At 40.0% G+C, this 27,469-nt stretch overlaps 2 protein-coding genes and 1 long non-coding RNA gene across 4 annotated transcripts; 2 read left to right on the top strand and 1 right to left on the bottom strand.

Moving 5' to 3' along the window:
* Positions 1-1,211: 1,211 nt before the first annotated feature.
* On the bottom strand, positions 1,212-17,439 carry LOC131105882 (uncharacterized). Of its 2 annotated transcripts, none has more exons than XR_013629233.1 (3): positions 17,028-17,439; positions 14,275-14,543; positions 1,212-1,715 (listed from the first exon to the last, which is right to left on the bottom strand). It is a non-coding gene; the product is annotated as an uncharacterized LOC131105882 (long non-coding RNA). The 2 variants fall into 2 exon arrangements; XR_013629232.1 differs by lacking the exon at positions 1,212-1,715 and adding an exon at positions 3,289-3,706.
* Positions 2,013-8,911, top strand: slc25a16 (solute carrier family 25 member 16). The gene is made up of 10 exons (XM_058054291.2): positions 2,013-2,161; positions 2,416-2,540; positions 4,457-4,549; positions 4,723-4,856; positions 4,946-5,009; positions 5,091-5,212; positions 5,289-5,355; positions 6,518-6,680; positions 6,755-6,823; positions 8,544-8,911. The coding sequence occupies exons 1-10, from the start codon at positions 2,064-2,066 to the stop codon at positions 8,698-8,700; spliced, it is 1,092 nt and encodes a 363-aa protein (XP_057910274.2). The 5' UTR covers positions 2,013-2,063; the 3' UTR covers positions 8,701-8,911.
* alox5a (arachidonate 5-lipoxygenase a) lies at positions 11,218-23,827 on the top strand. The gene is made up of 14 exons (XM_058054182.2): positions 11,218-11,866; positions 14,263-14,461; positions 14,535-14,616; positions 14,714-14,836; positions 15,448-15,554; positions 15,801-15,973; positions 18,428-18,574; positions 18,640-18,843; positions 18,901-18,987; positions 20,156-20,334; positions 20,401-20,522; positions 20,649-20,749; positions 22,645-22,815; positions 23,289-23,827. Exons 1-14 carry the CDS (start codon positions 11,615-11,617, stop codon positions 23,466-23,468), a joined length of 2,127 nt encoding a protein of 708 aa, XP_057910165.2. The 5' UTR covers positions 11,218-11,614; the 3' UTR covers positions 23,469-23,827.
* The last annotated feature ends 3,642 nt before the right edge of the window (positions 23,828-27,469 follow it).

Below are 27,469 nucleotides of genomic sequence, written 5' to 3'. Positions count from 1 at the left end.
ATACATTTAGAGTAGTTACTGAGGAACTCATGAAGAACTAATGAGGAACCAATGAGTAGAGGTGTTACTGAGGAACTATGGCACATACATTTAGAGTAGTTATTGGGGAACCCATGAAGAACTAATGAGAAACTAATGAGTAAAGGTGTTACTGAGGAACTATGGCGCATACATTTAGAGTAGCTACTGGGGAACTCATGAAGAACTAATGAGTAGAGGTGTTACTGAGGAACTACTATGGCAAATACATTTAGAGTAGTTACTGAGGAACTCATGAAGAACTAATGAGTAGAGGTGTTACTGAGGAGCTATGGCACATACATTTAGAGTAGTTATTGGGGAACTCGTGAAGAACTAATGAGAAAGTAATGAGTAAAGGTGTTACTGAGGAACTATGGCACATACATTTAGAGTAGTTACTGAATAACTAATGAAGAACTAACGAGGAACTAATGAGTAGAGGTGTTACTCAAGAACTATGGCACATACATTTAGAGTAGTTACTGAGGACGTCATGAAGCTCTAATGAGGAACTAATGAGTAGAGATGTTACTGAGGAACTATGGCACATACATTTAGAGTAGTTACTGAGGAACTCATGAAGAACTAATGAGGAACTATGGCACATACATTTAGAGTAGTTACTGGAGAACTCATGAAGAACTAATGAGTAGAGGTGTTACTGAGGAACTATGTCACATACATTTAGAGTAGTTACTGAGGAACTCTTGAAGAACTCATGAGGCCCATAATTCCTGAATTCTCCCCTGGTTTTACATGTAGAAAACAATAGCAATACCTTCTTTATTGAATTGCTGATACTTCAGCAATGATGCGGTGGGTGAGTGGGTGGGTGTAGGACAATTCCACGGGCCCTGACAGTCAGGAGCCCCACCAAATAGGTCAAAATAAATGAAAAAAAGATGTCTATTTGCAACAAGCAGAAGGACACATCAGTAGCTTTATGACTGTCATCAGTATTGTTTTGATACTTTAGTTTGTTTTAGATAGTTGTGCGCAAGAAAATAGACTTTTAATGCTGGTTGACTTTCAAATTGTTTTAATTTCAGTACATCAATTTTATTATTGTACTGCAGATGAAATATTTCTAGTTAAAAGTCTAAAAGAGAAGTTCACCATGATGCAATAAAACCACAATCAAGTAAAACTACTCACAATATGCCTTAACAGACAGGAGGGGCGGGTACAGAGGGGTGTTTGCAGAGCAATGCTTTCTCCTAGTGGCGTTTTATAGATGGTGCAGAAATTAATCACGCTCGGCAGCATAACTACCATTCCTGTCTCTGCTCTGGGGTCCTCAACACCTGGCACGAGTGCCAACCAGCGTAACAACTTTCTCAATATTTTCTTTTAAACAACTGTGAAAATAATCAGCACTCATGAAGCCACTGATAAGAAACACTTTCATAATCAGTAGTCTTCTAAAAAGAGACTAAACTTAATAATAATAATAATAATACATTTTATTTGTATAGCGCTTTTCAAAATACTCAAAGTCGCTTTACAGAAAAATGGAGTTGAATAAAAGCAAGTAAACAGAGTAAAATATACATTAAAATACAACATTAATTTATTTATACACAGCTAAAACATGGGTAAAAGCGGGGCACAGCAGTCAGGTGTAAAAAGTTAGACATTAAAAACAGATTTAAAGAAGTGGGTTGGTGGGTAATCTTGGAATAAAGACTCACCATCTGGAATGAAAAAGACATTAATTAATGGCTTCCCCTCTGAAAGGAATTGGAATCTGGAAGAGAACGTGACAACTTTATTTATATCTGGAGGAAAACATTCCAACTGTGTAACAATAGTCGTTGTTAAGGCTAAATACTACTTTAAAATCACACATTATTACGACTAATTTCTCTTGCTATTGACTTGCTATTCTCTTAAAATAACTGTTAGAAAAAAGTTCATATTTTTTGTTTAGAATTGGGAGACTGAGCCGATCAATTCGTCACATGAATAAGACATATTAAACGTTTACGTAAACATTCCCGATCGATTTGCGCATGTCTTGATGACGTACTGCGACGTCATCAATGCGCGACGGTAAACACAGACCAGACTTCAAGAGCGAAGGACAGTGCTCTCAGTGTTCAGCTGAGCATTGGAGACGTTCCAACCACAAAATTGGCAGGTTTGTAACTCAAATAAAGAAATAAATTAAATACTGAAGGTTGGGTGACATATGTAGTTTATGCTAAATAGCGAAAGAGGAGATATATTTGTATGTTCCACCGACCTTCCGCGTTTATGTCACCTCGTTCTTATCTACCCTAAGATCGTAACTCCTCAAAGTAGTTGTCGGTGCTTTAAATAAAAATGGCTGAGTGTGCAGAAAGTATGATTACAATATTATCTAAACACTGTATCTGCATTTGTGGTTCCCAGCTCGAGTGCAGTAAATGTGGGATCAGCCAGGATGACATCGGTGGCTGTTGCCTCCACACCTCCAGCCATGAGCAGCACTCCGGCCAGCAGGGACTACTACTGGCTCCGGTCTTTTGTAGCAGGAGGTAAGATCTCTAGATATATCTTTATAGCTTCACTATAAAATGTACTCCCTGCTTTCAGGGAAACAGGCAGAGCCGACCTTCAGACTTTTATCATCTGCAGTAAAGCCTCTGCAGTAGAACAACCGGAACATACAACAAAGCAACTGAAAAAATGCCACAATCACAAACGCTGCACGATTGAATAATTAATAACAATGCCATAAAGTTATGCTTGGAGTCCCAATTTGGCTATTAAGGCCAAATCCAAGCGGTATGTCTTAAACACGACATGTTCAGTCTTGATTTTGTAATACAGTCATCTCTTGACACTTTGTGCTTTCAATTTCACAGCCTCGCTATCATAGTTTTGCAAAACTCTATTACTCATGCTATTTCCTGGTTGAATGCAACCCACAAAATATGCACATTTAAGCAAACATTAAAAAATACAAATATAAGGCATTTAGAAGGCGCATTCAAAGATGTTGTGATGCACAAATTGTTAACATTGTGTTGGTCACTCAAGAGCGACCTCTACTGTAGATATAAAATCATTGCAGTTAGGACGGAGAAGCTTGCAGGCTGTAAACGCAACATTAGCCTGTGAAATATTGAATATTTTCTCATATTTATTATTCAACTTTTACTTCAGATAAGACCTCGTCTTTTATGATTTCATTTGTTGCTGAGTGAGGTTGTTTAAGGGTTCAACATTTGCTTCTTTGTGTAAATGCTCAAATGAGTTGGAATGTAAAATATGGCAAATTTGTTTGTAAAAAAATTTGTTCACCGAGTCATATGAAATAACACATACAATATTGATTTAAAGTGTTTTATTGCGAAACTAAAGTTTTTGAAGTGTCTTTGCTCCAAAGCGATGCAGTTCCTCTGCCTTTGAAAACACTCGTTCACAGGGAACAGACCAAGATGGCTGACATAAATATTTAAATGGGACCTATTGTGTTCTTTTTTTTTGCTGCTTCTGGATTCAGCAACAGTTTGGTGGATATTTCACATTCATGTTTACAAAAACATGATGATGATGATGAAAATATTTACTCTTGCTGGGAATCACCAAGCCCAATAACTTCTGCCTTAGCTTGCCTCGGAAACAGACGACGCAGAGCTTGTGGGAGGGCAGAGAGCATATCTGGCTTACAGACACGCCCATAAGGAAGCCCACCCTTCTGTGACATCACAAAAGTACAGTTTTACAACGCCCTCTGAAACTGAGCGTTTTGAGCAAGAGGCGGGGTACACCCTGGACTGGTGGCCAGCCAATCACAGGGCACATATAGACAAACAACCATTCACACTCACATTCATACCTATGGACAATTTGGAGTTGCTAATTAACCTAGCATGTTTAGCATGTTTTTGGAATGTGGGAGGAAACCGGAGTACCCGGAGAAAATATGCAAACTCCACACAAAGATGGCCGAGCGTGGAATTGAACTCAGGTCTCCTAGGTGTGAAGTCTGCGCGCTAACCACTCGACCACCGTGCAGCCAGTGAACTGAAGTATTTTTCAAAATTTAACGTTTTTGGCCAGAATTTCATCACACCTGTGGGTACTCACACCCAGGAGTGTATGCCAACTCGGCATTGATGAAGTGCTCTTACTGATGTAAGACAATTCTGTAGAGCAGAACCGACAATAACGTCAAAAGTTAATTTATGTGAAAACAAATCAAAACTCTTACTAGAAAAGCTAACAATAAAGGGACAACAGGCAGGAAGAGCATTGGTTTCAGATTGGCCCCATTTTTTCATAGAACAATGGCATGAACAGAGTGAGCCCTTTTGTCAGTCATACGGTCTCTTCATCTTGGTGGGTGGAGGTTTGGAGACTGTAACAATAGAAATGATATAAGTAGATTGCGATGTATTTTATCTATTTTTCAAGTAATGCTAAAATGGTTGTTTTGGTGTCGTAGGTGTTGCAGGATGCTGTGCCAAGACTACAATTGCTCCTCTGGACAGAGTCAAGATTCTCCTCCAGGCCCAGAATCCTCACTACAAACACCTTGGTAAAATACTTTTTTACTTTTATTATTATTTATTATTACACGGCAGCCAGGAAACGACATTTCGTTGGCAATTTCACTGCTGTTATTGTGCAATGACAATAAAGGAAGTCTGTCCATCCATCCATCCATCTCATGAGTTTGAGGAATAAGATTATGGCTTTTTTCCTGTTTAGGGGTGTTTTCCACTCTCAAAGCTGTGCCAAAAAAGGAAGGCTACCTCGGCTTGTACAAAGGCAATGGGGCAATGATGGTGAGGATATTTCCTTATGGCGCAATCCAGTTCATGGCCTTTGAAAATTATAAAAAGGTAAGGCACTTCTTCTATTGCGGAGTCCATTTCGGCCTAGTTTTATGTGTGCGTTGATGAAACCTGCACTTGTACTTCGTTACTTCCAGATGCTAAATACACGGCTTGGGCTCACCGGACACATTCACCGCCTCATGGCCGGCTCCATGGCAGGTAGCTTATGAATGGAATTGATGATGTCAGCCCCAAATAACAGAAATTGGTCATAAAGCATCTGTGCATGTGTGTTGTCAGGGATGACGGCAGTGATTTGCACCTATCCGCTGGACATGGTTCGAGCCAGGCTGGCCTTTCAGGTGACAGGGGAGCACCGCTACACTGGAATTGCCAATGCCTTCCACAGCATCTATACCAACGTGAGCTGCTATTGGTCATGCCGATGAATGATGGTGTTTGATATTCACACTGTTTTTTTCCCATCGTGTGGCAAAGGAGGGTGGATTCTTGGGATTCTACAGGGGACTGACGCCGACCCTCATCGGAATGGCGCCCTATGCAGGTAAGAGATTAGAGATTCTGGTAACAAAAATATATGGTTTTATACGGTAATTACAGCTCTAATGTGCTTTTTTAAATATACACTACTGTTCAAAAGTTTGGGATCACTTGTAAATGTCTTTGTTTTCCAAAGAAAAACACATTTTCATGCATTTCACAAACATTTTTTTTCAATTTCACAAAATTTTTATCCATTTCACAAACAATTGAAAGGAATCAGATGATTTTCAAAGAAGGATGTACATTTTTGCATCTCCCTTCAGAGAGCAGCACAAACTGGGTCTAACAAGGACAGAAAAACGATGCACAACTGTGCAAGAGGATAAATATCTGAGAGTGTGTAGTTTAAGAATTTTACAAGGCTAATAGGTTATTAGAAAAACCATCTAAAAATCTAAACTAAAACCTCCTACCATGCTGTCAACTACTCCCTTCAGAGAGCAGCACAAACTGGGTCTAATAAGGACAGAAAAACGATGCACAACTGTGCAAGAGGACAAATATCTGAGAGTGTGTAGTTTAAGAATTTTACAAGGCTAATAGATTATTAGAAAAACCATCTAAAAATCTAAACTAAAACCTCCTACCATGCTGTCAACTACTCCCTTCAGAGAGCAGCACAAACTGGGTCTAATAAGGACAGAAAAACGATGCACAACTGTGCAAGAGGACAAATATCTGAGAGTGTGTAGTTTAAGTGTAGTTTAAGAATTTTACAAGGCTAATAGATTATTAGAAAAGCCATCTAAAAATCTAAACTAAAACCTCTTACCATGCTGTCAAATACTCTCTTCAGAGAGCAGCACAAACTGGGTCTAACAAGGACAGAAAAACGCTGCACAACTGTGCAAGAAAACATATCTGAGTGTGTAGTTTAAGGTCACAGGTCGTCACCTGGCAGCTGCACTAAATAGTAGCCGTCATACGCCAGTGTCGGTATCAACAGCGCAGCAGCGACTTCAGGATGCTAGATTTCATGGCAGGATTGCCATAAAAAGCCCTATCAGACCGGCCCAAAAAATTCCCAAGTGATTCCAAACTTTTGAGCGGTAGTGTATCCTTATCGATAAGAGAAAAAAGTCAAGTCAAAAAAGTCATATTTAAAGGAAAAATGACTCATCATTTCAGTTCCCCAGTTCTCACGGTGTGTTTGGACTCTGCAGGGATTTCGTTCTTCACCTTTGGAACCCTGAAAAGCCTGGGATTGCAACATTTTCCCGACACGCTAGGATGTCCCTCCTCGGACAACCCCGACGTCCTGGTTCTTAAAACCCAAGTCAACCTGCTCTGCGGAGGAGTTGCCGGCGCCATCGCTCAGACGATATCGTAAGACGCGGCTGACGTGACTCGCGTCAATAGCGCTCGGCTCGTGGCTAACTCTTGTTTATGGTCTCACTAAGCTATCCCTTGGATGTTGCACGGAGAAGAATGCAGCTCGGAGCTGCGCTTCCTGACTCGGACAAGTGTGTGTGAGTACCACGGCTTTTTAAATTACTGGGGGTGTCATGGGATCTCATGTTGCAAGTTTAAAATGGGACAAGATTTGTGGGACAATAAGTCTTTCATGAATTCATCACACAAATGAAAATAATGTTGCCTCCCGAAATATATTGCTGTGTGTGTCCGTTTTCCTCAAACATTTTGATCTTGGCCGCATTGGTTGAACAAAATTGACGGGGGGCCAGACTATATATTTTAAATGTAACTGTCCACCTGGAATTATTGTATCTGTAAAAGTGTCATGCAATCTGCTATATGTGCACTTTCAGATCATTTATTTGATGTAAAGTGCGTTATAAATTACATTTATTATTCATTCATTCGTTCATTTATTACCGCTTATCCTCACAATGGTCGCAGGGGGTGCTGGAGCCTATCCCAGCTGTCTTCAGGCGAGAGGCGGGGTACACCCTGGACTGGTGGCCAGCCAATCACAGGGCACATATAGACAAACAACCATTCACACTCACATTCATACCTATGGACAAATTGGAGTGGCCAATTAACCTAGCATGTTTTTGGAATGTGGGAGGAAACCACAAATAGAAAAAAAAAAATATTTAAATTTTTAAAATTATATTTTATTAATACATTTTTAAATATAAATGTATTTTTATTACACATATAAATTATAAAATATTGATTTTATTGAGATAATTTATACAATAAAAACAATCAAGTAATGTATGTCGTATATTTATTTCCATTCATTCATTCATTTTCTGCCGCTTATCCTCACTTGACAGGAGGGCTGATTAGCGATTAAGCTAAATAAATACAATACACAAGTGTGTGGAACTGATGATCTTTGTACCCTTCGTCACTGCACAGCAACATTATCCACTACTCCTTTTAAACAGGCCACAACATTAGGTACACCGACAGAGTATTCAATATACGGTGGTGCCTTGGTTAATGTCATTAATCCATTCCAGAAGGTCCGACTCAAACCAAAACAGACTATAACCAGAGCAAATTTCCTCGTAGAAAATGATCCAAATCCAATTAATTGAAATAATCATAGTTTCACGTGCAAAAGGGATGGAAAAAGAATTACATCTGAACATTTAGTATCACTTTTATCAAGATGTATTCAATATTGTTATTTGATGTGGTCTGTTGTTTACAAAGTGCTCCTGGAAAAAGGGACACAAGCACATAATAATAATTAAAAAAAGAATATAATAATAAATTTGCCTGCACGGTGGACTAAAATATGCCTGCACATTCCAAAAACATGCTAGGTTAATTGGCAAATTGTCCATAGGTATGAATGTGAGTGTGAATGGTTGTTTGTCTGTATGTGCCCTGTGATTGGCTGGCCACCAGTCCAGGTGGACAGGTGCCTGAAGACAGTTGGGATAGGCTCCAGCACCCCCGCGACCCTTGAGAGGATAGAAAGCGGTAGAAAATGAATGAATGAATGTATTTTTGTATCTAGTTATTTAATGAGGAATTTGTGTATGTGATTTCAAAGCACAACAAAATAAAAGTCATTTAGGAAATGAAGAGGAAGTGTGGACGCTGTCCACACAAATAAAGGCCATACTAAGACATATAAACGTTTCTATTGATGAAGTACTTCTATTTTATCTTATACTTTTTTAATAAAAGCGATCTCATGACACCCCTATTGTTGACTGTACTGTACTCCACTGTGCTGAGCATCGTCTCCTGTTGCCTGAGCAGCTCCCTGCGTAAGACCATTTCCTACGTCTACAACAAGTACGGCATCAAGAACGGCTTGTACCGAGGCCTCTCTCTCAACTACATCCGATGCGTGCCCTCGCAGGCCGTGGCCTTCACCACCTACGAGTTCATGAGGCAGCTCCTCCACCTCAACTAAGCGGCGCCACAAACCGGAGCGGAGCAAGGAGCGGCTCGGGCAGAGCCGTCAGATGCCGGGGTTGCTCAGCGCGACCGTCAGGAAGTCGACGGTGTTGTTGCAGACTTTGTGTGATCGTCAAAAGCTACTATATTTTTCATTTTTCAATGAAAAATGAATGTGGGATGTTCACAGGAAGCTTCTGTGGACTTTTGCCAAACTATAGAACATTTGATGCGTGTACGTGTGCTCATAATCACGGACTCGCTGGTAATTCCACATTTGCAAGTCTTACATGTTACGTGATTTGTCTTGAGGATTCCACCATCAATATGCATCTGCATCGACCCATCAGAGAGCAAGAAAATCACACTGAATTGTTTACTTTTTTTTCCTCTCCTATTTATTGATTTAACTTCAGGCTGCCACTGGGGGGCGCCGTTACTTACACCAACGTTATCGCCGAACACATTGCCACAAATCAAACAAAAATAAATGTGAGATTATCTGCTGCACTTCAAAAAGTAAGTTAAATATGAATACAGTAGCTCACAAATGTGACTAAACTTCATTTTACTACATGTACAAATTGTAATCATTTACAGCGGGGGTAAAAAAACTGCCATCTCCTCCTTGGTATACGTATAAACAAACACATCAGGGAAATACAGTATATGCTTTTGTGGTTTTTACTGCAATTTTGAGATTAAATTTATTGTCATTAAATGTATTATTGATTACATATTTAATTTTTTATGTATTTGTAAGTGAAGTATCAGATTTTTGTGGTTTTATTTACTGCAATTTTGATATTTATGTATGTATATAATTTTTCTAAAGGTCGCACAGAGGATGAGTGGTTAGTATGTAGGCCATAGACCTGGGTTGAATTCCACCCTCGGGCATCTCTGTGTGGAGTTTGCATGTTCTCCCTGTGCATGCGTGGGTTTTCTCTGGGTACTCCGGTTTCCTCCCACATTCCAAAAAACATGCTAGGTTAATTGGCCACTCCAAATTGTCCATAGGTATGAATGTGAGTGTGAATGGTTGTTTGTCTATATGTGCCCTGTGATTGGCTGGTCACCAGTCCAGGGTGTACCAATTTGGAGTGGCCAATTAACCTAGCATGTTTTTGGAATGTGGGAGGAAACCGGAGTACCCGGAGAAAACCCACGCATGCAACGGGGAGCACATGCAAACTTCACACAGCGATGGTCGAGGGTGGGATTGAACTCTGAGGTCTGTGCGCTAACCACTCGATTACCGTGCAGCCACACTTAAATATTTTAGTCAAATATTAGTCAATAACAATTACAATTGCAATTGAACATACAATGCAGCTTTTAAATTAAGGGTGAAAAATGGTCCTGTGTGGAAAGACATATTTTATCTGTGGTTTATCACCGTGGAAACGGTTATAAAGCCATTTCTAAAGTTTGACAAATGGTGAAAACACGGAACAGTGGTGAACCTATCCCAGCAGTGATCGGTCAACCAAAATGACCCCAAGAGCGCAGCGACGACTCACTCAAGAAGTCACAAAAGACCCCATAAAAACACCCAAAACAACTGCAGGCCTCACTTGCCTCAGTTCTAAGGTCAGCATTCATGACGCCACTGGGCATAAAAGACCAAAACCACTAATTTTGCAGGGAAAAATCTTGATAATCCCCCAAATCTTTGGGAAAATAGAGTTGAACTTTTTGGGAGGTGTGTGTCCCATTATATGACATTACATTTCATAAAAAGAACATCATAGCAGGGCGGCACGGCGGTCGAGTGGTTAGCGCGCAGACCTCACAGCTAGGAGACCAGGCCATCTCGGTGTGGAGTTTGCATGTTCTCCCCTTGCATGCGTGGGTTTTCTCCGGGTACTCCGGTTTCCTCCCACATTCCAAAAACATGCTAGGTTAATTGGTGACTCCAAATTGTCCATAGGTATGAATGTGAGTGTGAATGGTTGTTTGTCTATATGTGCCCTGTGATTGGCTGGCGACCAGTCCAGGGTGTGCCCCGCCTCTCGCCCAAAGACAGCTGGGATAGGCACCAGCACCCCCGCGACCCTCGTGAGGAAAAAGCGGTAGAAAATGAATGAATGAACATCATAGCAACAGTAAAATATGGTGGCGGTAGTGTAATGGTATGGGGCTGTTTTACTGACCAGGACCTGTAAAACTTGCTGGGATTAATGGAACCATGAGTTCTGCTGTCTGTTAGGCTTAGGCAGCAATCACCTTTCCCATGTAGGCCATGTAGACATGGATTTATTTACTTCCTTAATGATAAACAGTTTCTTTAAAAAACTGCATTTTGTCGATTAATATTTAAGATTAAGATAAAGATTAAGATATGTTTTTTATTCGTCCCTCAGTGGGGAAATTTGTATTGCACAGCAGCAAGAGTACAGAGTCAGTTAAGCAGTACAAAATACACAATATAGAAAAATAAACAATATAAACAACCCAAGTATTAACAAAAGCAACAGTTTTCCGAGAGTTATATACAATACAGTATGTAGATAATAAATTTGATGATAATAAATTTGATGATCAGAAAATTAAAAAAAAAAGAACCCAAAAAGGGGGCAAACACACACAAAGCTGTCATGAAAATGTTACTATTGTTACTATTGTAAACGCTGTAACGCTGTACTGTGAGGTATTTGCATTTACAGTACGCCCCTGAATGTGGAACATACTACCACGCATATTTGACTAGTAAATTTAATTTCCAGGTGACGTGAGTCCCTGTTCCTGACACAAATAGCCTTTATCTCTACCGTGCAAACACAATGAGGGTGAGGACAGGAGTGTTGCGGTTGTTCCTCCCCCCAAAGTTACACATTCTTGTGTAAGGGAGGTGAGGACATGTAAAAAAAAAAAAAAAAAGTGAGAAGTGCACCTCGAGCACCTCACCAATCTGTCAGAACACGTTGATGGGCGACACAATTACAGCATTGGTATTATTGTCATCTGGAGAGAAAGCGTGTGTGTGTTTTGTTGTTGTTTTTTTTGGGAGTGTTTTCAGCCAAAGTATGCCGTCGTCATACACGGTGACCGTCGGTACAGGCAGCCAGTGGTTTGCAGGCACCGATGACTACGTTTACATCACACTGGTGGGCGCGGACAGATGCAGCCAAAGAACTTTGCTGGACAAACCTCTGTACAATGACTTTGAAAGGGGCGCGGTGAGTTTTATCCCTGATGACCTTAATGGGTGTACTCATATTCCTTGTATTACCACATACATGCATACACTACCGCTCAAAAGTTTGGGATCACTTGGGAATTTTTTTGGGGACAATTTCTTGGCAATCCTGCCATGAAGTCCAGCATCCTGAAGTCGGACACTGGCGTTTGACGGCTACTATTTAGAGGTGTCTTTGTCTAAAACTACACACTCTCAGATATTTGTCTTCTTGCACAGTTGTGCAGCGTTTTTGTGTCCTTGTTAGACCCAGTTTGTGCTGCTCTCTGAAGGGAGTAGTTGACAGCATGGTAAGAGGTTTTAGTTTTAGATTTTTAGATGGCTTTTCTAATAATCTATTAGCCTTGTAAAATTCTTAAACTACACACTCTCAGATATTTGTCTTCTTGCACAATTGTGCAGCGTTTTTCTGTCCTTGTTAGACCCAGTTTGTGCTGCTCTCTGAAGGGAGTAGTTGACAGCATGGTAAGAGGTTTTAGTTTTAGTTTAGATCTTTAGATGACTTTTCTAATAATCTATTAGCCTTGTAAAATTCTTAAACTACACGCTCTCAGATATTTGTCTTCTTGCACAGTTGTGCAGCGTTTTTCTGTCCTTGTTAGACCCAGTTTGTGCTGCTCTCTGAAGGGGAGTAGTTGACAGCATGGTAAGAGGTTTTAGTTTTAGTTTAGATTTTTAGATGACTTTTCTAATAATCTATTAGCCTTGTAAAATTCTTAAACTACACACTCTCAGATATTTGTCTTCTTGCACAGCTGTGCAGCGTTTTTGTGTCCTTGTTAGACCCAGTTTGTGCTGCTCTCTGAAGGGAGTAGTTGACAGTATGGTAAGAGGTTTTAGTTTTAGATTTTTAGATGGCTTTTCTAATAATCTATTAGCCTTGTAAAATTCTTAAACTACACACTCTCAGATATTTGTCTTCTTGCACAGTTGTGCAGCGTTTTTGTGTCCTTGTTAGACCCAGTTTGTGCTGCTCTCTGAAGGGAGTAGTGGACAGCATGGTAAGAGGTTTTAGTTTTAGTTTAGATTTTTAGATGACTTTTCTAATAATCTATTAGCCTTGTAAAATTCTTAAACTACACACTCTCAGATATTTGTCTTCTTGCACAGCTGTGCAGCGTTTTTGTGTCCTTGTTAGACCCAGTTTGTGCTGCTCTCTGAAGGGAGTAGTTGACAGTATGGTAAGAGGTTTTAGTTTTAGATTTTTAGATGGCTTTTCTAATAATCTATTAGCCTTGTAAAATTCTTAAACTACACACTCTCAGATATTTGTCTTCTTGCACAGTTGTGCAGCGTTTTTGTGTCCTTGTTAGACCCAGTTTGTGCTGCTCTCTGAAGGGAGTAGTGGACAGCATGGTAAGAGGTTTTTTAGATTTATATAGTTTTCTAATAATCTATTAGCATTATAAAATGATGGACTTGGATTAGCAGCCATACCGGGAGATTGACGCAGAGGACTGACAGTTGTTGATAGTAGGCCTCTATGCAAAAATGTACATCCTTCTTTGAAAATCATCGGATTCATTTTAATTGTTTGTGAAATGGATAAAAATTTTGTGAAATTGAAAAAAAAATGTTTGTGAAATGCATGAAAATGTGTTTTTCTTTGGAAAACAAAGAAATTTGCAAGTGATCCCAAACTTTTGAGCAGTACTGCATTTAAAAAAAGCCCACATTAGAGCTGTAATTGCCGTATCCTTAAACTCCACACTCTCAGATATTTGTCTTCTTGCACAGTTGTGCATCGTTTTTCTGTCCTTGTTAGACCCAGTTTGTGCTGCTCTCTGAAGGGAGTAGTTAACAGAATGGTAAGAGGTTTTTTTTTTAGTCTTATAAAATGATGAACTTGCAACACTCGCCGTAGTAGTGACATTAGAGGTGACATTTTGTAACATTTTTGGTTAGCGTTGTGCCGCAAGATTTTTCCAATGTAAAAAAAAACAAAAAAAAACATGCTGCGGCTCAAAAAAGGTTGAAAAACACTGGAGTGGTTTGCTGTTTTTAAGGCTACTTACCAACTGCAAATAATCCACCCCCTCGAACCTAGCAGTGCTCTGCTGTTTTTGACAACTGAAAAAATACTAAATAAAATACACAATAAAAGCGCTAATCTTAGATTATTTATCTAACAAAAGTACTCAGACGTTTTTAAGGACATACTGCAAAAAAGGTAAAGATTCTCTATGTTGCATGGGTACTGCTGTTTTTAACGACCTACTGCAAAAACAGCAGTCAAAGTTTCTGTGCATGATCGGAGAGTTTTGCTGTTTTTGAGGACTGATTGACAGAGCGCTCGGTGTTTTAATGACCAGGATGTAACAGAAGGATTCTTTGCTATATGAAAGTATAACAAATACTAATTACAATGCGCATCAGGTGGATTCATACCTGGTGAGCGTGGAGGAGGACCTGGGTGAGCTGGTGCTGGTCAAGCTGGAGAAGAGGAAGTACTGGGTGCACGACGACTGGTACTGCAGGTACATCTCGGTCAAGACTCCGGCCGGCGACAACGTGGAGTTCCCGTGCTACCGCTGGCTGGTGGACGACAAGGAAGTGGTGCTGCGGGACGGACGAGGTAATGTAGATCTAGTAGCTGTAGATGGCGCTGATTTCAGTCATTTCATCACGAGGTCTTCTTGTGCCTTTAGCTCATCTGCCTGAGGATGACAAGATGAGCCTGGTCAAGCAACACCGGCAAAACGAGCTGGAAACCAGACGCAAAACCTACAGGTGGTGTCGTCATATCAACTCTTATTGGGTTTATGTAACAGCTGTTATTAATATGCATTGTATGGAAAACTACAGTGTCTTATTAATATGCTTGTAGATGGATGGAATGGCAGCCAGGCTTCCCAATGAGCATTGATGCCAACAGACACAACGATTTACCCCGTGACATCCAGTTTGACAGTGAGAAAGGAGTGGACTTTGTGCTGAACTACAGCAAAGCGTATGTATTGTCTTTACAGTAGTCTATATGGAGGACTGAACCACTTTGTAGATGTAAAGCAACCAGAGGAACTTAGATAGACTATGTTTAAATTATGAGTGTTTCTCTTTCCGAATGGAATCTTTCCGAAAACAATGGTACACATGGAAATAAATATTCCAATCTCTTGTTTACATGCGCCGCTATAATCAACCAGAATAGTCAATGGGGCATGCGCAGTAAAACGTAAACATCAACATCACGTGATACCAACTTCCTCCAGTTTTTTTTTTAACTTGTTGGAATGTTTTTTTTCTACCTAATTATGCATTTTTGTCCTTGTGCGACTTATACTCTGGAGCGACTTATGTATGTTTTTTTTCTACCTAATTATGCATTTTGGTCCTTGTGCAACTTATACTCTGGAGCGACTTATGTATGTTTTTTTCTACCTAAACATGCATTTTTGGCCTTGTGTGACTTATACTCTGGAGCGACTTATGTATGTTTTTTTCTACCTAAACATGCATTTTTGGCCTTGTGTGACTTATACTCCAGAGCGACTTATGTACACTCATGTGTTAGGTTGTGATGCACTCCAAGTTAACTAACAATCAGCGTGACTTTTCTAGAATCGAGAACCTGTTTGTGAACCACTTCATGCACATGTTCCAGTCGTCTTGGAGTGACTTTGCAGATTTTGAGAGGATCTTTCTCAGAATCAGAAACACCATCTCAGGTCAGCCTGAAATATTTAATTATTCAGTCATTTATGGAATTCTTATCAATCCTACAAATCATGCGATTTGCACTGGTAGTCAGCTATTTGAAGTTTTAGAGGTGCTACGTGAATGTTACTCATTTACCCGATGGCCACCTAAATTGAAGCCTGTATCCCAGACAGAGAGCGGGTTTTAAAAATATAAGCACTTGCCAGCAGGGCATCTAACCGACACATTGGTGTTTGATTTCCTTTTGACCGCAGAGTATGTGATGCAACACTGGAAAGAGGATTTCATGTTCGGCTACCAATTCCTGAATGGCTGCAATCCTGTCGTCATTGAAAAGTGCACAAAACTTCCTGACAAGTTTCCCGTCACCAATGAGATGGTTGCAATCAGCCTGGAGAGAAATTTGACCCTGGAACAGGAAATAGAGGTAAAGTAAACAAACATTACCTGCATTACCTTCTGATTTAAACAAAATTGTTGCGTCTATTTACATCCTGACACCCCCAAACTGGACTCTCTTGACACCTTGGCTGCCCCGAGAAATCCGGTCCATGAAATGTACGACCAGAATGTGTGACAAAGGGCAGGCCTGGCTGGATCTTTCCTTTAACAATACAAAACAAACAATACAAAAAGAGTCTTGAACCAGTCATGTGCTATATATATCACTATATTGACACTTACTATGGTACCCATTATGTCATTGTATGGTCATATCACCTCGTACTTCGGCACTAGGTACATTATTAAAAAAACAAAAACCTTAAACTGTATTACCGAAAGCAGGAAGTGAACAAATGTAACAGTTACTGATTGTAAAAGTACCAGATGGAGGGGTAGGATTTAATAAGCTTTGCTTCTTCCTACTCCTTTTGGACATGTGGAACTGTGAACTGATTATGCGATGCATTCAATTGTAATCTGATGCATGTTCAAATGAAAAAAAAAAACCCATTACCATTACCATTAACTCCCAAATAATACCGTATTTTCCGGACTATAAGTTGCACTTTTTTTCATAAGTTGGCTGTTCCTGCGACTTATACTCCAGAGCAACTTATGAAAAAAAATGTTTTTGTCACTGGACACCTTTTCTGTTCATGTTTATTTTTTGTGTAGCTAATAACCATTGTTATTCTGCTGAAGTGCGTTTCTTTATGCAAAAGCTTGGCAGCTAGCTTAACAGTCGAAAGTGCTCCAATAAACGAACAAGGTTTGTCTTTTCTTGGCATTTACTGGGGTAATTCTTCTAATACTGTAAAACTGTACCGAAACAAACACAGCACCAAAATATACATTACATACAGCGATATGAAACAAAGAATTATCAACAATAAGAGTAAAGCTAGCATAATAGCTACGCTCTACAAGTTAGCCACAACTAGCATTACACTTAATAAACTCATACAACGATACGACGGTCGTACAATTGTTGTTTCTAATGCCATACAATGATTTAAATGACGTTATATGTTACTTACAGACATATAGACTCCAGGGAAGATGGGTAATGGATCGTATTCCGTAACGACAAGTAATAGCGTTTATGGCGAGGGATCCAGGTGAACAGCAGACAACAAAAATGCAGTGGATTATTGCGTACACTAGGTGTCGCCAAACCAACAGGGCAGCACAATTTTATTGTTAGAACTTGCCTTCCAAGATGACGTAATGTCTGTTTTGGTCAAGTAGTTTTGCGACTTATACTCCGGAGCGACTTATGTATGTTTTTTTCCACCTAATTATGCATTTTGGTCCTTGTGCGACTTATACTCTGGAGTGACTTATGTATGTTTTTTTCTACCTAATTATGCATTTTTGTCCTTGTGCGACTTATACTCCGGAGCGACTTATGTATGTTTTTTTCTCCCTAATTATGCATTTTGGTCCTTGTGCGACTTATACTCTGGAGTGACTTATGTATGTTTTTTTGTACTAATTATGCATTTTTGTCCTTGTGTGACTTATACTCCGGAGCGACTTATGTATGTTTTTTTTCTACCTAATTATGCATTTTTGTCCTTGTGCGACTTATACTCTGGAGTGACTTATGTATGTTTTTTTCTACCTAATTATGCATTTTTGTCCTTGTGCGACTTATACTCCGGAGCGACTTATGTATGTTTTTTTCTACCTAATTATGCATTTTTGTCCTTGTGCGACTTATACTCAAAGGCGACTTATGTATGTTTTTTTTTACCTAATTATGCATTTTTTGGCCTTGTGCGACTTATACTCCAGTGCGACTTATGTATGTTTTTTTCTCCCTAATTATGCATTTTTGTCCTTGTGCGACTTATACTCTGGAGCGACTTATGTATGTTTTTTTCTACCTAAACATGCATTTTTTGGCCTTGTGCGACTTATACTCCGGTGTGACTTATGTATGTTTTTTTTCTACCTAATTATGCATTTTTGTCCTTGTGCGCCTTATACTCTGGAGCGACTTATGTATGTTTTTTTTGTACCTAATTATGCATTTTTGGCCTTGTGCGACTTATACTCCGGAGCGACTTATGTATGTTTTTTCTACCTAATTATGCATTTTTGGCCTTGTGCGACTTATACTCTGCAGAAACGTATGTATGTTTTTTTCTACTTAATTATGCTAATGATATAATAGTCATTATTATATTATTATTACTATCATCATTATTCTTCTTCTGATTATTACTAATAGTAGTACTAGTAGTAGTAGGCTAGTATTAGCCTGCTTTTGCCCTACTATATAACATTTATATAAATTTATATAATTAATTTGATTTTTTTGTTAAAAAATCAATAAAAAATATCAAATTAATTTTTAAATAATTTGATTTTTTTTATTGATTTTTTTTCTTCCATAAGAACTAAAGCTGGTGTTGTGAAAATGTGGTTCCAGGCAGGTAACATCTACATAGCGGACTATGAAGTGCTGGATGGCATCAAACCCAACTGTACAGATCCATGTACCCTGCAGTACCTGGCGGCCCCCATTTGTCTTCTGTACAAAAACACACAGAAGAAGATCTTCCCAATCGCCATACAGGTACGTCCACTCAACCATAGCGGCAGCAGTTGAACCCAAATCATACCTCCTCCTCCTCCTCGTAGTTGGGTCAGACCCCAGGGGAGGACAACCCCATTTTCCTGCCCACGGATGCTCAGCACGACTGGCTGCTGGCGAAGATCTGGGTGCGCTCGGCCGACTTCCAGCACCACCAGACGGTCACGCACCTTCTCAGGACGCATCTGATCTCAGAGATGTTTGCCATCGCCATGTTCAGGCAGCTGCCTGCCGTCCACCCGGTGTTTAAGGTAACTCTACTATTGATCGTTGATCATTGATCGGGTTTATGACGCCATCTTTCACAGCTCCTCATTCCACACGTGCGTTTCACCATCGCCATCAACACCAAGGCCAGAGAGCAACTCATCTGTGAGTGCGGCATCTTTGACAAGGTGAGAAAAGAAGCGGAGATTCGGGATAATCAATAATCAATTATTTAACATATTTATTTGGTAATGGTAATGGTTTTATTTCATTTGAACATGCATTAGATGACAATTGAATGCATCACATAATCAGTTCACAGTTCCACATGTCCAAAAGGAGTAGGAAGAAGCAAAGCTTATTAAATCCTACCCCTCCATCTGGTACTTCAGTACAATCAGTAATTGTTATATTTGTTCACTTCCTGCTTTCCTAATATAATTCACGTTATATATATATATATATATAATTTTTAAAAAACTTTATTTTATTAAAATTTTAATTTTTTTTTTACATTTTAAAATTTGTCATTTTTTATTTTTTTTTACATTTTTTTAATTTAATTTTTTTAATAATGTGTAACTTTATTATCATAATATTACTAGTACTTTTGCGCATAATATTACAACTTTTCTTAAAATTGCAAGTTTGTTTTGTTTCACAAAATATTCCACTGATTTTTAGTAGCTAATTCATTCATTCATTTTCTACCGCTTTTTTCTCACGAGGGTCGCGGGGGGTGCTGGAGCCTATCTTCGGGCGAGAGGCGGGGTACACCCTGGACTGGTCGCCAGCCAATCACAGGGCACATATAGACAAACAACCATTCACACTCACATTCATACCTATGGACAATTTGGAGTGGCCAATTAACCTAGCATGTTTTTGGAATGTGGGAGGAAACCGGAGTTGAACCCTGGTCTCCTAGCTGTGAGGTCTGCGCGCTAACCACTAGACCGCCGTGCCGCCCTTTTAGTAGCTAATATTTAACCTTATTGTTATGTTGTTTTGTCCTTTTTATATTATGATATTATTCTCCAGTATTTTGTTTTTATTGTTGTAAAACTATTGCTGCTTCTTTCATTATTGGTGTTTTTTTTCCCTTGGTTTTCTTTCTTAGATTACTTGTTTTGACGTAGTAACGCGTTAGATTACTTGTTACTGGAAACAAGGTAATGTTCAGGTCATTACTGCATAAATGTTCCAGGGGCCGCATTTTGGTCTGGTCTGGGCATATATTTTATTATTATTATTATTATTATTATAGTCGGTGTGATGCCATTTTTGGTTGCACCATGATTGAAGGATGCGTTTGGTGTGACTTCCTGTTGGTTTGTCTTTCCTCCCGTCATCAAGGCAAACGCCACGGGTGGAGGAGGTCACGTTCAGCTGGTTCAGAAGGCCATGAAGTCTCTGACCTTCAGGTCTCTGTGCTTCCCCGACATGATCAAAGCTCGCGGTGTGGACAGCAAGCAGGATCTGCCCACCTACTTTTACAGAGACGATGGCTACAAAGTGTGGGAGGCCACCAAGAGGTGAGGACGCTACCGATCCACGCTACGACGGTCCTGGACGTGTCCGTGACTTGTGTCTTCCGACAGCTTTGTCTCCGACGTGGTCAACGTTTACTACACCAGTGATGAGAAGGTCCAAGGAGACGAGGAAATCCAGGCTTTTGTGAAAGATGTCTGCAACTTCGGCATGCAGGGCTTCGATTCCTGCGGTAAGAATCCATGCGTGCAAGCGTGGAAGTGAGGAAACAAGCTTCCTGCGTTTCGTCACGCTGTCTGGAAGCGTTACACAAGCTAACGCCGTGTTTGGCAATTCTATCTGTTGACAAACGCCGCAGAGTTCCCCAAGACGCTGAAATCACGTGATGAGCTGACGGAGTTCTTGACCGTCATCGTGTTCACGGCTTCAGCCCAACACGCCGCCGTCAACTTTGGGCAAGTACGTAACAACAACATGACATATAATACTCATTTTTGGACCAGTTTATTTAACCTTAAAAGTGTAATCCTTTCCGAATGTTCCTAAGTAAGTTTTTTTTTTTTTACTCACAAACATTTCGAATTTAAAACCAGTATCATAAATAAACAAAAACATGTTAGTGTGAGGGGCTGCACGGTGGTCAAGTGGTTAGCGCGCAGACCTCACAGCTGGGAGAATTATGCATTTTTGGCCTTGTGCGACTTATACTCCGGTGCGACTTATGTATGTTTTTTTCTACCTAATTTTGCATTTTTGGCCTTGTGCGACTTATGTATGTTTTTTTCTACCTAATTATGCATTTTTTTAACTTGTGCGACTTATACTCCAGTGCGACTTGTGTACGTTTTTTTTACCGAATTATGCATTTTTGAACTTGTGCGACTTATACTAGCAACTTATGTATGTTTTTTTCTACCTAATTATGCATTTTTGGCCTAGTGCGACTTTTACTCCGGAGCGACTTATGTATGTTTTTTTCTACCTAATTATACATTTTTGTCCCTGTGCGACTTATACTCTGGAGCGACTTATGTATGTTTTTTTCTACCTAATTATGCATTTTTGGCCTTGTGCGACTTATACTCCGGAGCGACTTATGTATGTTTTTTTCTACCTAATTTTGCATTTTTGGCCTTGTGCGACTTATGTATGTTTTTTTCTACCTAATTATGCATTTTTGGCCTTGTGCGACTTATACTCCGGTGCGACTTATGTATGTTTTTTTCTACCTAATTTTGCATTTTTGGCCTTGTGCGACTTATGTATGTTTTTTTCTACCTAATTATGCATTTTTTTAACTTGTGCGACTTATACTCCAGTGCGACTTGTGTACGTTTTTTTTACCGAATTATGCATTTTTGAACTTGTGCGACTTATACTAGCAACTTATGTATGTTTTTTTCTACCTAATTATGCATTTTTGGCCTAGTGCGACTTTTACTCCGGAGCGACTTATGTATGTTTTTTTCTACCTAATTATACATTTTTGTCCCTGTGCGACTTATACTCTGGAGCGACTTATGTATGTTTTTTTCTACCTAATTATGCATTTTTGGCCTTGTGCGACTTATACTCCGGTGCGACTTATGTATGTTTTTTTCTACCTAATTTTGCATTTTTGGCCTTGTGCGACTTATGTATGTTTTTTTCTACCTAATTATGCATTTTTTTAACTTGTGCGACTTATACTCCAGTGCGACTTGTGTACGTTTTTTTTACCGAATTATGCATTTTTGAACTTGTGCGACTTATACTAGCGACTTATGTATGTTTTTTTCTACCTAATTATGCATTTTTGGCCTAGTGCGACTTTTACTCCGGAGCGACTTATGTATGTTTTTTTCTACCTAATTATACATTTTTGTCCCTGTGCGACTTATACTCTGGAGCGACTTATGTATGTTTTTTTCTACCTAATTATGCATTTTTGGCCTTGTGCGACTTATACTCCGGAGCGACTTATGTATGTTTTTTTCTACCTAATTATGCATTTTTGGCATTGTGTGACTTATATCTGCCTAATTATGCATTTTGGGCCTGGTGCGACTTATACTCCAGTGCGACTTATGTATCTTTTTTTTCTACCTAATTATACATTTTTTGGCCTTGTGCGACTTATACCCCAGAGCGACTTATAGTCCAGAAAATACGATAATTATCGTTGTAGTTGCACATTGAATCATTTCCCACATTGTTTAGAGATTTCCCCTACTTATTATAGATAAAAACTGTGATTAAATGCAATTAATTCCGAGTTAACTATGGACAAAAAAAATGCAACTAACCACAATGAAGTATTTGAATGGATTGACAGCCGCTAATAAATACTTGCTAATATATCCGGCCTGCTCAAGTACGACTGGTGCTCCTGGATACCCAATGCTCCGTCCACCATGCGGAGGCCCCCCCCACACAAGAAGGGCTTGGCAAACGTGACCCTCATCATCGACAGCCTCCCTGACCGAGGACGCTCCAGCTGGCACCTGGGGGCCGTGTGGGCCCTCAGTCAGTACCAGGAGAATGAGGTAGGGTTAAAAAGTTACCTTAAAATAAAGTAGAAGTGTACCATAATTATCGGGATATGACGTCATACAATTTATATGATAACATTAAAAAAATTTTTTTTGCTAAATACTCCAGTGAGGCGGGATTACTCGTACTGTGCGGGTGAGCAAATCAAGCGCTCCCTTTTTTTCCTGATTGCTGTAACGTTCTCTGTAATTTCACTAGTAAACAAACATTCACTTTCCTGAGGAAGACATTTTGTACCAAATGCTGCTCGGAGCGTGTGTCCGAATACAGTACACCCTGATGGGTCACAGCAGGCGACTTCTTCTGCTTTAAACTCTGCTTCTCCTGGTACTGGTCATGAGCTAGTAGTCATGATATATTCTGTAGTATAAAGTATTATTTACTGTGTATAATTCATTAGAATATATGTGTATTCATCATAATTTACGTTCTTTTGTACGTCAACATGTTCTCCTCCCTTTTCTAGTTGTACTTGGGAATGTACCCTGATGAGCACTTCATCGAGCGGCCAGTGAAGGCGGCCATGGAGAAGTTCAGGAAGGCTCTGGCGGACATCAGCAGCGCCATCAAAAGGAGGAACGAGGGAAAGAAACTCCCGTATTATAACATGTCCCCTGACAAAATCCCCAACAGTGTTGCTGTTTGAGAGGCCGCACGGCGTGGGCATCGAACTGGGTTCTCCTTATCAACACTTATCGCTCTCTTTTTGGCCTGAATATGACCACATTTGAATTTACTCACTTTTCCTGCTACAAAAGAGGAAAAAGTTGAAATGTCAGTGCATGTAATTGAAATTACTTTTTTTTTTTGCAATTACAAACTTTATCCACAATCCTTTGAGTGACATATGAACATGCAATCTTAAAGATATACAGCATACATATTTCCATACTTGTTGGTGTTACGGTTGGATGTTGTATGCTAAAAAAAAAAGCATGAGCCTATACATTTATGCTTCTATAATTTTTTTGACCTTTTCTAGATCTTTCAGAATCTGCACCTATTCCAGCTGCTTGGATTTCCTTCTTCCCGCTCTCACTGTGGTTTGCTGGAGTCCCAAATATTTAGAAATGGCTTTATAGTCTTTTAGACACTGATAGATATCAATAATGTTATGTTTTATCATGTTTTTCCACACGTAGGGCCATGTAGGTTTGGATTTGATTTCTCCCTGAAAAACTGCATTTTGTGTTCATTTGTGTTGTCATTCATATTTCAATTTCATGATCCGAAACACGAGTGTGACAACAAATAAGACATCAGGAAGTGGCAAACACTTTTTCTAACCCCCATATGTATGTAGGTTCGAGCATCATTATGACAGTTATTTGGAAAAACTGGGCTGCACGGCGGTCGAGTGGTTAGCGCGCAGACCCGAGTTCAATCCCACCCTCTGCTATTTTTGTGTGGAGTTTGCATGTTCTCCCCGTGCATGTGTGGGTTTATTCCGGGTACTCCGGTTTCCTCCCACATTCCAAAAACATGCTAGGTTAATTGGCCACTCCAAATTGTCCATAGGTATGAATGTGAGTGTGAATGGTTGTTTGTCTATATGTGCCCTTTGATGGGTGTACCCCGCCTCTCGCTCGAAGACAGCTGGGATAGGCTCCAGCAATTTGGGATAGGCTCCACCCCCCCGAACGAATTAACTTTGGTTAGCATCCTGGTTAAGTTGATAAGGCCAGGACAGGGAGACCGACAATATGTGTGATGAATGAATTATGATGTTGTTCAATTGGCATGCTTTGACTAACTGTGGGGCTGCACGGTGATCGAGTGATTAACGCGCAGACCTCACAGCTAGGAGACCAGGGTTCAATTCCACCCTCGGCCATCTCTGTGTGGAGTTTGCATGTTCTCCCCGTGCATGCGTGGGTTTTCTCCGGGTACTCCGGTTTCCTCCCACATTCCAAAAACATGCTAGGTTAATTGGCGACTCCAAATTGTCCATAGGTATGAATGTGAGTGTGAATGGTTGTTTGTCTATATGTGCCCTGTGATTGGCTGGCCACCAGTCCAGGGTGTACCCCGCCTCTCGCCCAAGACAGCTGGGATAGGCTCCAGCATAGGCTCCCCCCGTGAGGATAAGCGGTAGAAAATGAATGAATGCGCTTTGGTTAGCATCCTGGTTAAGTTGATAAGGCCAGGACAGGGAGACCGACAATGTGTGTGATAAATGAATTATGATGTTGCATGCTTTGACTAACTTTGGGGCTGCACAGTGATTGAGTGATTAACGCGCAGATCTCACAGCTAGGAGACCAGGGTTCAATTCCACCCTCGGCCAGTCAAGGGTGTACCGCGCCTCTTGCCCAAAAACAGCTGGGATAGGCTCCAGCACCCCCGCAAAATGAATGAGTCAAAACTCAAATGAATTAAAATGAAGCAAGGAGGAGTTCTGACCTGGACAAAACTGTGGAAGAACTTCACGTGTAGCTTCTCTGCGGGCGTCCTCCTCCACTATCGTCCTCCACGCATGTTGGGTTCATTGAAGATGTTAAACTGGTTTGCCGGGATAGGCTCCAGCTCACCCCACTGTGAACTTGTACAGGATAAGCAGTAAATAAATGAATAATTTCTTACCTTTTACCATTAAGAAGCCGAGTGAAAAAGTAAAAAAAAAAAACAAAACAAAGATTCAAATTCAACTCTTTTATTTTCCAGAGTTGAAGATGGACACTTGGACTTTTTTTTTTTTAATGTTCTGATGCCAGATTCATAAAAAAAAAAAAAAAACAGCTCACAGGTTTCATATTTGTGTTTCCAGTACTTTACAACCCGGTTATGCTGCTTCCTGTACGTTCAATATGAAATCTTCTATTCTTCTTTAGATGTTTAGGACAGAAGAAAAGCCACACGAAAAAGAAAAAACAAACAAACAGGAAGTCACAAACAGTCATTGGAAAATATGGCCCAGCAAGGTGCAAGGACATGCATCACAATAATCCCCAAGTGCATTCTGGGAGCTTGTGTGGAGTGCCCAATACGGGAATTGGGTCCAAGACAATCGGAAAAAAGGAAGCATCATGGCAGCCTGACCTGGCTGGTTAACTCCCATACATACATCGACACTACAATGTACACCTCATTTTTCTTGGACTAGTCTAAATCTAAACAATCTATATTGCACAATGCAATCAAACATAGAAAAAGAAAACAGTACTTTCTTAGCTACATGTACATTTTACATACAACAAATGCATTTGCACTTGGAATAAATAAATAAATAAGTAAATAAATAAATATATACAAGGTTGAAGAAGAAGAAAAAACAAAAGACATATTCCTTCAATGTTTTGTGTGATATGCATACCGGAGCTATAATAATAATAATAATAATAATAATAATAATAATAATAATGTGTGTATGTGCGAGGTAGAACTCAACTTTGAGGAGTTAAAAAAAATCACTCGAAACTCAGTAAGGGCACTTAAATAAAAGATCATAACTACCAGACATCTCGTATGAACGTCTGAAAGCATCAAATGCTAAAGATGACTCAGCAAAAACTCAAATACCTGAAATCATGGCCAAAATACTTTAACTAAAAAAAAATAAAAAAGTACATTTTTCATCAAATCTGCTCATCTTAAGTAACACTAACACCGTACTTGCCGTGTCCCCGTTTATTCACCACCGAGTACAGCATCGATACATCGTGTTCACGGCCTGACCGCGTGCCACATGTTGGATAAACACTCCAAGCACTCGCCACTAATGAATAGCACTGTAAGATGACCCATGAACAGACATCAGGGACTTATACATAAATGTTGCACTGTCGCTCTGCACCATGCAACTATGGTGAGTTCAAGGGCTTCTCAACAAAGTGCGACATCTCAGTACTTGTCAAAAAAAAAAAATCAGTGGAGCATAAAAATGCCATATATTTTATTGTGTTATTACCATGGCTGTCAAAAATAGCGTCTTAACGAACGGTGGGGACGGGTTTATTTAATTAATTATATTAAAATTCTTAGCATGATCAACACGTGTGTCACGCCGTGTCACGCCTGACCCCGTGCCACATGTTGGAAAACACTTCAAGCACTCGCCACTAATGAATAGCACTGTAAGATGACCCATGAACAGACGTCAGGGACTTATACATACATGTTGCACCATGCAATTATGGTGAGTTCAAGGGCTGCTCAACAAAGTGCGACATCTCAGTAATTGTCAAAAAAACCTGTAAAAAAAATCCTGTAACTTCATTCCTTCATTCATTCATTTTCTACCGCTTTTTCCTCACGAGGGTCGCGGGGGTTGATGGAGCCTATCCCAGCTGTCTTCGGGCGAGAGGCGGGGTACACCCTGGACTGGTGGCCAGCCAATCACAGGGCACATATAGACAAACAACCATTCACACTCACATTCATACCTATGGACAATTTGGAGTCGCTAATTAACCTAGCATGTTTTTGGAATGTGGGAAGAAACTGGAGTACCCGGAGTACACGCATGCACGGGGAGAACATGCAAACTCCACATAGAGATGGCCGAGGGTGGGATTGAACTGTGAGGTCTGTGCGCTAACCACTCGACCGCCGTGCAGCCCTTCATTTTACTGTAACTTCATTCCTTCATTTTCTACCGCTTTTTCCTCACGAGGGTCGCGGGGGTTGCTGGAGCCTATCCCAGCTGTC

Source organism: Doryrhamphus excisus, linkage group LG10 (genome assembly GCF_037039965.1).
Source record: "Doryrhamphus excisus strain RoL-2023G ecotype Guam linkage group LG10, RoL_Dexc_Guam_v1.1, whole genome shotgun sequence".
NCBI classification, from domain to species: Eukaryota; Metazoa; Chordata; class Actinopteri; order Syngnathiformes; family Syngnathidae; genus Doryrhamphus; species Doryrhamphus excisus.
The sequence above is the reverse complement of the archived record's forward strand: the minus strand, read 5'-3'. Positions and strand labels throughout refer to the sequence as shown.

What these genes read in the sequence shown, in the direction of transcription:
- slc25a16 (XM_058054291.2), top strand. Translation starts at nt 2,064, where the DNA reads ATGCGCGACGGTAAACACAGACCAGACTTCAAGAGCGAAGGACAGTGC. An exon ending in TCCTCACTACAAACACCTTG is followed by an intron (nt 4,550 to 4,722) that starts GTAAAATACTTT and finishes TTTCCTGTTTAG; the next exon opens with GGGTGTTTTCCACTCTCAAA. An exon ending in GCCATCGCTCAGACGATATC is followed by an intron (nt 6,681 to 6,754) that starts GTAAGACGCGGC and finishes GGTCTCACTAAG; the next exon opens with CTATCCCTTGGATGTTGCAC.
- alox5a (XM_058054182.2), top strand. Translation starts at nt 11,615, where the DNA reads ATGGGCGACACAATTACAGCATTGGTATTATTGTCATCTGGAGAGAAA. An exon ending in GGTGCTGCGGGACGGACGAG is followed by an intron (nt 14,462 to 14,534) that starts GTAATGTAGATC and finishes TTGTGCCTTTAG; the next exon opens with CTCATCTGCCTGAGGATGAC. An exon ending in GTGTGGGAGGCCACCAAGAG is followed by an intron (nt 20,335 to 20,400) that starts GTGAGGACGCTA and finishes GTCTTCCGACAG; the next exon opens with CTTTGTCTCCGACGTGGTCA.